The sequence below is a fragment of the Phocoena sinus genome, chromosome 7 (genome assembly GCF_008692025.1).
Source record: "Phocoena sinus isolate mPhoSin1 chromosome 7, mPhoSin1.pri, whole genome shotgun sequence".
NCBI classification, from domain to species: domain Eukaryota; kingdom Metazoa; phylum Chordata; class Mammalia; order Artiodactyla; family Phocoenidae; genus Phocoena; species Phocoena sinus.
The window spans coordinates 39,617,740-39,630,402 of NC_045769.1; the positions used below are offsets into that span (position 1 = coordinate 39,617,740).

Genomic DNA, 12,663 nt, shown 5'->3' on the forward strand with positions numbered 1-12,663 from the left:
AGAAGCACATGAAAAGCTGCTTAACATGACTAATTATTAGAGAAATGCAAATCAAAACTACAATGAGGTACCACCTCACACCAGTTAGAATGGGCATCATCAGAAAATCTACAAACAACAAATGCTGGAGAGGGTGTGGAGAAAAGGGAACCCTCTTGCACTGTTTTTGGGAATGTAAATTGATACAGGCACTATGGAGAACAGTATGGAAGTTCCTTAAAAAACTAAAAATAGAATTACCCTATGATCCAGCAATCCTACTACTGGGCATATCCCCAGAGAAAACCATAATTCAAAAAGACACATGCACCCCAATGTTCATTGCAGCACTATTTACAATAGCCAGGTCATGGAAGCAACCTAAATGCCCATCGACAGATGAATGGATAAAGAAGATGTGGTACATATATACAGTGGAATATTACTCAGCCATTATAAGAAACGAAATTGTGTTATCTGTAGTGAGGTGGGTGGACCTAGAGACTGTCATACAGAGTGAAGTATGTCAGAAAGAGAAAAACAAATACCATATGCTAACACATATATATGGAATCTAAAAATAAAAAAGGTTGTGAAGGACCTAGCGGCAGGACAGGAATAAAGACACAGACGTAGAGAATGGACTTGAGGACACGGGGAGGGGGAAGGGTAAGATGAGATGAAGTGAGAGAGTGGCATTGACATATATACACTACCAAATATAAAATAGATAGCTAATGGGAAGCAGCCACATAGCACAAGGAGATCAGCTCAGTGCTTTGTGACCATCTAGAGTGGTGGGATAGGGGAGGTGGGAGGGAGACGCAAGAGGAAGGAGATATGAGGATATATGTATATGTATAGTGGATTCACTTTGTTATACAGCAGCAACTAACACAACATTGTAAACCAATTTTACTCTGATAAAGATGTTAAAAAATATATAAATAAATAAAACACATTACTGAACAGTCTGGCAGTGTTTCTGTGAAGAGCACTGTTAGTGCCTGCAGAGAGGCCCGAGACCATGAGGGCAGGCATCTTCTCCTCAGTATGCACAGAAGAGAGGGCAGGAGCAAAGAAGACTGGGGAGAGTATTTCTGATCTTCTTTTTCCAGGCTAAGTGACCCAGGAAAGAGAGCATCTGAGTAACGTGATCCTTTCAGTCCTTCAATAATGTTCTTCCTGTGCCCTGCTGCTCAGCTAGCTGTCAGTGTCACACCCACTAATTGTTAGATAGACTCCAGTGCTTAGAGAGGAAATTGCAGACCTTTATAAAACGATGTCTTACAAATTCCAACACTTACCCTTTAGTGTGTTAGGAAGAGAATCGGCTGCCTGTGGAAAGCAGAAGAGGTAAAGGGTGTGCCAGCTGCTGGCTGCTGGGAAGGGGAGTGGGAACTTACCTACTCCTGGCTTACCCTACTGAGTGGCAGCTTCCCACTGTTACAGAAAAGGGTCCACAGACCAATAAATGTTAACTTGGTTGTCGTATGTTAGCAGTGGAGTGTGATTACATGGAGACAGCTTGCTAAGGCTAGTCTTACAGGAAAAGGGGCCTAGGCTACAGACATTTGTTTTAAGTCTTTTTTTATATAAATGTTTGCTTTATTCTGACTACCATACATCCTAAATTTGGTGCTCTTTACCTACTTAAGGACCAGCCCGTCATGAGTCAGTGTAATAACAGGAAAAACATCAAATTGCAGCTCTGCTTTTATTGCCTGAAGGGCCTTGAGCAATGAATAATGTAAGGATTGGCTCTCAGGACACAGGTGGGGCGGGCAGAGGTCTGGGACCATTGATGTCCCAGATCCTTTGATGTCTCAGATCCTTTCTTGTCACAGTGGATGTCCTCTGGCCCAGATTAACGTGAAGTCTCCAGATAATGTATGCAGCTACATTATTTATAAAGAAATAATCATGAGATATCTCCCATTTTACACTTAGCTACATAGTACACATTATATTTTCCAGGAAGCTACATCCCGTAAATACTGAGTCTCCAGGAAGTTAAGTAGCTGTCCCAAAGTCACACAGCTGGGAAGTGGTAGAATCAGATTAAAAGTGAGGTCTTTCAGACTGCACAGCCCAACAACTCAACCATTACAGGGCAATCTTAGAGTGAAGATGAGCAGCCCTGGGAACCCAACAGCAGGAGGAAAAGTTGCTCTGAAGGTGATCTCCGAGATAACAGGCTCTTCCGTGCTTCCTGAGCGTGGCCAGAGCTAGCTTCTGAGTGTGGGTATGGGTGGCTTGAGCCCAGACAGGCCCACTGTCTTGTGGATTAATGTCTTTGGTCACAGGGAATGAGAATGTGTTAAGGTGGATTCAGATCCTTCACTACTTCAACTCAAATTCACATTTGCTGAAGGGGAACCAAAGCATCATCTGTGTCCTCAGAAGGGCTGCTTCATAAGGATCTAGAAAAGAGAATCAGTTTTTGCTCCCTCTGGCTAATATTTGTTGAACATTTACTATATTCTGGACAATATGTAAATATTTTCATGTTTCTCATTGTGGGATTGTGAAGGTTATATTGATATTAATGCCCTGTACCACCATGAGACAGTTCAGCCCAAGAAGGATGTGCGTGTTAATTCATTCAGTGGAGGGAACAAAAAATTTGACTTAACGCACAAGAGTAAGTAATCTGTATGAACACCAAAGAGAATCTCTATAGAGTCAGACAGTCTGAATAAAAATTGTTTTCCCTGGCAATTACATGTTTGTTTTACTTATGATACTCTCTAAAACATGTTATATATGAGTTTAGAAACATTGGAAAAGATGGAATCTTAAGATGTTATATATATCTGTCTCATCCATGGCATATATAGGCTTCTTTAGTGAATATATATATATTCACACATGTATGCACACTTTATTCCAGAGATGCCTTTACATTTTGATGGTGCAATTAGTTTTAGGGGTTACATTTTAAAGTTGTAAAATAATATTATTGAACTTTTTCCCTTCCATGACCAATTTTGTCCTTTATTCACCGTATGCATGAACCAGACGCCAGATAGGAAATGGTTAGTTTTTGATGGGCCAGTAGATGCCGTATGGATTGAGAATATGAACACTGTGCTGGATGACAACAAAAAACTATGTCTGATGAGCGGGGAGATTATCCAAATGTCACCACAAATGAATCTTATTTTTGAACCAATGGATTTAGAAGTTGCTTCTCCTGCCACTGTAAGTTCTCAGTTTTCACATCTGCTTATAAATTTGAAATGTTATAAATGCGTTTATTGCTTAGTAACTTTGACTCTAGATGAAAAGTATTTATAGAATTCATTTTAACAGCCATCTGTGATTCTCCAAGAGCAGCCGTGTCTGTCGACATACCTTGACAAATATAAGTGTCAGGCATATTTTCCTCTTTGCCTAGGACCATTTGGTAAAGTCGTACACAAAAATTAAATCAGGAAATTATCTAAAAGTATGCTATTTTTTCCCCAAGAGTTTTCTGAAGGTTGTAAGAAATAGATGTATCAAGTCATATTTCTTTTATAAGCAGTTCCTTGGAGGTAAACAATGATTGTTTTTCCAGGTTTCCAGATGTGGGATGATTTACATGGAGCCTCATATGCTGGGCTGGAGACCGCTGATGTTGTCTTGGATAAATCTTTTACCTCCTGTGATCAGTATTATTCAGAAGGAATTTATAATAGGCTTATTTGACAGAATGGTTCCTGTTTCTGTTGAATTTATTAGAAAGCATACAAAGGTAAGAGGGATGAAAGTTTTAATATTTAAAAAATAAATGGAAAATCCAAATTAGCCATATATATACATTTTAATGTCTACTTTTATTGCCAACTACCAGATATTAAAATAAGTTCTTAACTAGTTTGACTAAAAATGCTTTTCTTATTAAAGTTTAAAAATTTTAATTAACATAATTCTCCAAAAAATATGTTAAATGAAGCATCCTGTGGTTTGAGAAAACTGTGTGGATCTTTTCTCTCTTAAGAAACAAACTCAAAGTCCCACCTAATAATATTCTAAATAGTTCTCTCTCTGGGGCTTCCCTGGTGGCGCAGTGGTTGAGAGTCCGCCTGCCGACGCAGGGGACACGGGTTCGTGCCCCGGTCCGGGAAGATCCCACATGCCGCAGAGCGGCTGGGCCCGTGAGCCATGGCCACTGAGCCTGTGCGTCCGGAGCAAGTTTTCATTTTGAAATTTTTCTTTATTTTCCAACGCTTTTAAAATAAATATATATTATTTTATAATTAGAAAAAGGACAAGTGAAAAAAGTAATCTCGTTTATGACTTCCAAAGAACTGGATAGTGGGTCACATGGAGAAACACATATTACTGCTTTTTAGACATACTAAATGAGGAATCAGCTATATTTAGCATGAGTGCATCTAATTGTTTAGGGATTACTATGGATAGCTAATACAACTGTGATTCGGAAAGGGAAGCCAGCCTGTGGTAGAAGAATTGAAAGAGGTCCTAAAGCAAACAAATCCATTTTTCTTTCTTTTAGTACACCCTGGGGATGAGATGGGGGAAAGGTAGAAGGGAGAGAAGTGACAGCATGAATTTCCGGAAGCATGGATGTCTCTTGCCTCTGAGAGTTGATGGAGTTCCAGTGAGGCTCTTAAACACCCTCCAGCTGGGAACTGTAGGGAAAGATTATTAATTTCTGCTTTGGGAGATGTGGACCAAAGGTCTTTTAGCATGACTTTGCTCCGGATCAAATATAGGGAAACAGGGTTGGGATTTCTCCTGCTGTTGGAAATATAATAGAAAAGCTTGAGGCAGGTATTTATCTCAGTGTTCGTATTTGGAAAGTAGAATTTAAAACCATGGTAATAAAGATTACTTAAAGACAAATCCAGAGAAAAAAGAGCAAAGGCTGTATTCCTGGGTATACCAGCAACTTAGAGAGAGGGAATGGGGAGAAGGTTTTGAGTAGTAAGTAGCCAGTGTTATCAGAAATTACTGAGAGTCAGGTGAAGGAAGGAAAGGGTTGGCATGTGTCCCTTGGAAGTGGCAGTAGAGATCTTGAGGGAGCTCTGGCCCCAGCACTTTGAGGGAAGAGGCAAGAGTACTTCAGGGCGGTTGGTTAGGAATGTGGGTGATACTGACTTGATGGTGAGTGTAGGCTGCTCTTTCAGGAAACTTGGCTGTAATGGAATATGTTGTACATATGAAGTAATCATGTTTCAAAATCAATTAAATATGCATCAATTGAGATAAAATAAGCTATAGGGTTTTTTTTCTCCTGGCATTTTCACAGAAGGTAGGTGTTACAAATAAATGGATTTTCCATATAACTGGAACTGCTCTTTTCAATAGCAAATAGGGGGAAAAATTTTTTTAATTGAGGTATAATTGACATACAGTATATTAGTTTCAGGTGTACAATATAATGATTTGTATATTCTGTGAAATGATCACCACAGAAAGTCTAGTTAATATCTGTCATACGTAGAATTTTGTTCTTGTAATAAGAATTTTTAAAAATCACTTTTAATATAAACTTCCTGAAAGGTACTTACGCACTTTTGTCCTTTCTTGAAGAAATTATGAATGCCTGTAGAGCACAGATCTGTGTATGCTGAGGCGGGTAGGAGAGGGATAGATTGGAAATTTGGGATTAGCAGATGCAAACTATCATATATATGTATAACTAAATCACTTGGCTGTACACCAGAAACTAACACAACATTGTGAATCAACTATACTTCAATAAAATAAATTAAAAAAAATTATGAATGCCTGTTATTTACTAAGTAGTAATACGCATCTGTCTTATTTGTAGTAGTTAACTGTTTGCATTTTAGGGTTGCAGCAGTAACACTTAGTCCCTGTCCTTAATCAGACACTCAGTTGTCACTTCTGCCTGCTTCTACTGGGACAGTGGCCAAATATCAAGTCACCTGCTTCTAATCTTCAGAGAGTCCATTTCAGAGTTAACTCTTACATGTTAACCATGAAGCAATACAACTGTAAAGGCTGGAAGAGAGCTTGGAGGGAAGAAGACAAATGTTTATTGAGAACTTGCTGTATGCTGCATGGTTATAGGAACTGTAACATTATTTATTTTATAAATTCTCATGGTGAGACCCAGAGAAATAAAGTGCACAATATTTACAGCACTCCAGAAACATTTTATGCTCTTCAAGACTTAAAAATATATTTCATGAGTTTACTCCGAGTACTGATGTAGCTTATAAAGATATTCTAAAATGGGCTTTATTTATTGAACATGTTAGATAAGCAAATTAATTTCCTGCTCTGAAAGGTTTTTTTTTTTAGTGTTTTGGTTTATGAAATTGGTATAACATAGAATCTATGTTTGTGATTAAATTAACTAAACTTGTAACTGAGTTTTTTCAATTTGAGAATCAGTATAAGAGTGATTAAAGAGTACACGCCACCTGGATGGGACATCCATTGCTGCCTCACTCTAGGGAACTAATATGTACCTCAGTTTTCCCTCCTATAAAATTAGAGTTATAACAGTAGTACCTTTTCATAGATACTTTGGCTGTTAGAACTAAATGAGTTCAATAAAAATTAGTTGATACTATTTCAGTTAGTGCCTCATTTAAATTGTTTCACAGACTTTTTTTCTCTGATTTTTCAGGAATTATCTCCTACTTCAGATACAAACTTAGTCCGATCCCTAATGAATCTGATAGACTGTTTTATGAATGACTTTGCTGATGAAGTCAAAGTAAGAGAGAGAAATGATCGAGAAACTTACTCTTTACTTGAGGTAGGTCCATTTCTCTTTGAGTCTTGCAATAGAAGACATCCACTGCTTTCCCCAATGCTTCCTAATTAATTAACCTCATTTTTCCCGGAACTGGAGTCTGGACAATGGGTGGTAGCTGAAGAGTGAGGAAGAAGTCAGGTTCCAAATGCCAGGTGCTGGTAGGAAAGCTCCTTGACCGGCAGTTCTGTTGGATCAAGAAGTTTGGGTGGAGCCCGATGATTCCCACAGATCTGCTACTGATTACCTTGGGTCAGTTGGCCTGTCTCAAAGATGATCAATCCTCAAAATGTCAATGACCATTGACAACAGGATTCACCTCCCCTTCAACCTCCAAATTATAATTCATTGCTTTTTCTCCTTACTTTTCTGCCTTTTTCATGAGATATAAATGTTTAAAAATATATATATGTATTGAGTATAAGTATATATTTGAAATGAGGAAAGCAAGAAAATAGATAATCTATAAACGTTTTAAATATAGGAATAAAATTATCAACAGACCTTGAATCTTCTTTAATAAAAAAATTATGTATTGGCTAATGGTAGCACTTCTAATGTAGTCAGTTACTTTTTCCATATGTTTTATGAAATAAATTTTTAGTTTCATTTAAAACAGTTTCCAGAGAGAGACAGTCTGTGAGTAATCTACGAGTAGGTGAACAGTGTGAAGCCGGAGTTCACAACTTTTATGAGCATAGTCAAGACTGTTTTAGCATTAAAACATGTATATGTTTTAATGGCATTAAAAAGGGGATTTGATTTTAAAGCTATCGAACAGGATTTCTCATTTGAGTGGTGTGTCTTGTTGTCTCCCCTGTTCCCTGTGCCTGAGTCTGGTAAGAAAGCTTGCAGGTTAGCAGTTCTAATTATACAATCAATGCTCAGGTAATTATTACAACAAGTGAATAAAAGTATATGAACTTGTTCTACTTTTTAAAAAACACTGCATCAGAATTTAAATTTAATAAATATATAGAGTGGGTTGATTATTCTTTATTAAAATATGCTTTTGTACTTTAATAAAAAGTTATCTCAATGTTCTTTTTAATATCAAAGTTCAGCCATATATTTAAATTATCATCTGATTTACCAGACTAATCATTCTAAGGTTTTACTATGCCTAGAATTTATACTTTGCATTGTATTATCTTCTCTGATAGTAAGACTTTATAAGACACGTAATTTGATAGGAAAAAACTAATTATTACAAAATCCTGAGATAACCTACTACCATATTTCAGTTTATTCATTTCCTTTCGAAGATATTAATCTGGCAGATATGATTTAAGCTTCTAGAATAGATTAAAGTTATTCTTTAATGCACGCTTATCTTCTCATCTCTCCAATTCAGGGCATTTTTCTGTTTTCATTGATCTGGTCCATTGGTGCTTCTTGTAAAGATGATGATCGGTTGAAATTTAATAAGATTCTTCGAGAACTAATGGAAGGCCCGATTTCAGAAATAACTCGAAATAGGTTTAAATTACTGAGTGGTACTGAGCAAGCATCTTCAAAAACACTAACTGTTCCATTTCCTGAAAAAGGAACAATTTACGATTATCAGTTTGTCACTGAGGTAAGAGTTCTGAAGCAAGAGTTGTACCTGCCAACCAGGCAGAGTCTCCTTGGAGACACACAGCACATAAAGGCTCTGTGGCCACCTTGTCACCACTGTTTACCTTAGGAGACAGCATGGAGTAGAGGAAGGCACGTTGGTTGTGAAGTCAGGCACACCTGGCTCTGCCATATAGCCTTGGACTAGTTCTTTAATCTCCCTGAACCTTGTTTTTCTCATTGATAAAATGAGACAAATAATAATACTTGTTGGGCCAGTTGTACTCATTGCAAAAAATCACACATTAGGACATCCAGTCCAGCACCAGGCGAGTACTGCTCAAGGACATACCTCTGGGAGGTTCATGGTGCATGTTAGCACATCACAGGCTAAGAGGTCCTGCAGGACCGCCGCTGGGTGGTGAGGAATTCAGCCCTTCTCAAACAGATTGGACAATACAACCTGGGTGGTGGTTGTTCACTTGTTTGTTTTTGTGTAACAGCTCCCATAAGTACTGTAAATGAGGACAAAGTTTTGGTATACATATTATTTAAATATATGCAGATTTAAGTGAGGTTGGGATCACACCATATCCTCACTGGGTAGTTGTATATCCTCCTTCCTCCCTTAATAAAGAAAACAACTCTCTGTCTCACTGATATTTCTTTTTTTTTTTTTTTTTTTTTTTTTGCGGTACGCGGGCCTCTCACTGTTGTGGCCCCTCCCGTTGAGGAGCACAGGCTCCAGACGCACAGGCTCAGCGGCCATGGCCCACGGGCCCAGCCGCTCCGCGGCACATGGGACCCTCCCAGACCGGGACATGAACCCGTGTCCCCCGCATAGGCAGGCAGACCCTCAACCACTGCGCCACCAGGGAAGCCCTGATATTTCTTTAATAAACTTATTTTTCTAAAACCTCCCTATAATCTACCATTTGGATGGACCATGATCCATTGCGTTTCGTAGTCTTGGACATTGAAGTGTTTCTGTTGTTTTAGTTTTAATGCTTTTGTGAATATTCTTGTGCACAAGTCATTGCGTACATATCTGATTATTTCTTTAAGATAGGTTCCTAGAAAAGGAATTACTGTATCATTTAAAAAATTTTTATGGCTCTTGACAATGTATTGCCAACCTCACCTCAGAAGAGACTCTTCACCCTGCCAGCCACAAGATACCTTTATATCTTTGCCAATTTTACTTCAAATGACTAACCATACCCTGCATTTTCAGAGCACTTTGCAGTTTATTAAGCTTTTCCACAATCACTTCTATTTTGTTTCTCAGCATCTCAGTGAAATGGTAAAGGTAGGATTATTTTTCAAATTTTACCATTGAGGGAACTGAGTGAGGCTCAGAGATATTTTTTGATTTTTCCCAGGATCACACAATCTCTAAATGACTCTCTGTTCTAGGTTTTGTGATTCTTAAGTTTTCCTTCCCCACAGGTGGCAAAATATCCATGTTAGAAAAGATTATCAAGAGTATCGAAAGAGCATTATTTCTTCATCAGTTTTAGAAAGTTCTAGGAATTTCTTTGCAATACTATTTTTAGACTGATGTAAATTCAGCCTCCTCAAATTCTCTGCTATGTGCACAGCACTGCCAGAAGATACAAAAATGAATAAAGCACAGTGCTGCCCTCTGTGAGTTCCTAACCTCTTCAGAAGAGTGTCATGTATACTGTAGGACAGAAGAGTCTTATATGTCAAGGTCCAGGGACACAGGGCATTTTTGTAACCGTAGGCCCATCAGTGAGGCTGGGTTTTGGGGAACATGAAGAAGGTGTGAAGGAAGAATGGGTCTAAATTCTAACATGCTTCGAAAGGCCAGGAGCTTAAATTGGATTTTGTAAGAAAGGAGAGGCCAGTGGTGTTTGTCTAAGGAGAGAGAGTTAACGTGATATTTTTGAAAATTTTTTTTATAGACACTGCCTTAGCAAATTAAAATTTTAGTTCATAAGCTAATTGGATGAAAAGATACAGTGTAATGTTAATTCATAGTAATAATCTCATATTAAGAAATCTCATCTGTTCTGGATATCTGTTGCACACCAACATGAATATAGTTAACATTACTGAGCTGTACACTTAAAAATGGTTGAAGGTAAATTTTAGGTGTTTTTTTACTACAATTAAAAAGAGACACTACTATAAATAAAATAGATAACTGTTAAGGACCTACTGTATAGCACAGGAAACCCTACTCAATACTCTGTAATGACCTATATGGGGAAAAAAATCTAAGAAAGAGTGGACATATGTATATATATAAAACTGATTCACTTTACTGTACAGCAGAAACTAACACAAAGTCAAAATCAACTCTACCCCAATAAAAATTTTTGTAAGAAAGAAAGAGAAATCTTGCTTGAAATAATAAGCTGATGTTGTAAGTACCATTATAAAAGTCAAACAATATGCAGCTGATGTTCTATGTAGAAAATTTTTCTATGTGAACAGTTTCTGTGTGAACAGGTATTGAATAAAATTCTTTACTCTTTAACACATTGATTAGACCAGTTTACTCAATGCCATTAAAGAATCTAACGATTGGCCAAAATAACTGATCTTTGGGTTGACATAGTCAGTGGTTTCAGGACATCAAAAGTATCACAACATTGCCATTTCATTTTTATTCATATAAAAGCCCAATTTCTCCTTAATTTAACACAAAATTTAACTTAAAAAGATTAGAGTGAAGAGTTTTAAAGGATAAAAACAAGTGCATAAATATCAAGGATTGTTGTCTTGATCTTTCATCTTTTCTGCAATGGCACAGGAGTGCCATCTAAAAGTATTTTACAACATGACATTCACTATTTGGTTATTTGTTGTAAACAGGGAATAGGAAAATGGGAACCATGGGTAAAGAAGTTGGCAGAAGCTCCTCCAATTCCTAAGGATGTGATGTTTAATGAAATCATTGTACCAACTCTGGACACAGTTCGATGCTCTGCACTAATGGAATTGTTGACCACCCATCAAAAGCCTTCAATATTTGTAGGACCAACAGGAACTGGAAAGAGTGTTTACATTATTGTAAGTATTGTAGAAATCTACATGTTAAAATGTGCATGATAGTCCTAAGAAAATTATTTTTTAAACTACCTGAACTGGTAGGCAATGATTTTTAAATACTTACGTATTTCAATGTTGCAGCCACAGAGAATTTTTGAGTAATTGCCTATTTATTTTTGAAAGTTGTTTAAAGATATTATGCTACTTTATATCACTAAATTATTGTCCATTTTAAAGTTATTTTAGTGAAAATAGCTTATACAGGATGAAGAATTTTATCTCCCTTAAAAAGGGTGTTTTGGTTGATATTTAATTTTTTAAAGTATCAAATATGTAAACAATTACTACATGGTAATAAGACTGATTTTCTTTAATGATTTCTGGAATCACACCTCTTGTGTGTTAGGTAAGAAAATGCTAGCTGCTGCAACAGATATGCCCCAAATCTCAGTAGCGTTATAAATCTTTGTTCCCTTGTGTTTAGGGTATCATACTGATCAAAGATCAGTTCTTGCCTCTAGTTTCAGATTTCTGAAAGGAGAAAGCTGGCTGGAGCTATTAATGAGTAGCACCTCCAGCCTTTGACATGGCAAGTAAGTGCAAGTTTGCCCCGGGTCAGTTGGACAGTGTGGAAGGTAACTGGACTTGAGCCTTCCTGGGAGTCCATTCTATATGGCTGCCCACAGAAGTGAGGGAACTCCACTAGTCCCCTTAGGTCAGGGAACTGTGCAATGTGAATGTCCCTTGGGAGTAAGTAAGGAACCTGCACATCTGGTCTTCTCAGAGAGCAAACATTTGGAAGCTTGCCATGACAGCAGGCAAGATAGCATTAGCCAAGAGAGAACAACAGTGACACCAGTGAAGTGGGAATTTTGCCTCTCTTCCTCCAGCTCTGCCCGCTACCCGACCGTGGGCAGGAAGAAGATAGGGAAGGGAGGTGGAGGAGAGAGGAGGAGCTATCGGTGGCCCCTCCCCCATTGCAGTTTCCCAGTCAATTCACATTCTCCCAGTTGTGACAGTACCTGTTTCTAGTTCTTTATTGATTTTATATTTTAATCCAGTCCTTTAATCCTTTGGAATATATTTGGTTATATAGTAGAATAATTGTCCTGGTATTATTTATTGAATAATCTCTTTCCCAACAGATTGAAATGTCACCTTTATCATACTAAATGCTGTATGTATCAAGAAATATCCAGGAGTGGGGAGGGAAGATGTTTAGACTGAGATTTTAAATCAAGGTGTTGAGTTGGACTGGATTTTTTTAAAAAAATAACAAAGTGTACAGAAAGCTAATGGATTTATCTAAGATATTATCAAGAGTTAGGGAATGGAGACTTGACATGGTTCAAGGCAGTGGGTGG

At 37.6% G+C, this 12,663-nt stretch overlaps 1 protein-coding gene across 1 annotated transcript in view; it reads left to right on the top strand.

Annotated features, from left to right (window-relative positions):
* The window catches only part of DNAH7 (dynein axonemal heavy chain 7), a 306,947-nt gene that overhangs the window by 173,000 nt on the left and 121,284 nt on the right, over window positions 1-12,663 (top strand). Inside the window, 5 exon segments of the mRNA XM_032637818.1 lie at window positions 3,001-3,183; window positions 3,542-3,718; window positions 6,593-6,724; window positions 8,076-8,300; window positions 11,123-11,320. Coding sequence (XP_032493709.1) covers window positions 3,001-3,183; window positions 3,542-3,718; window positions 6,593-6,724; window positions 8,076-8,300; window positions 11,123-11,320 — 915 coding nt within the window.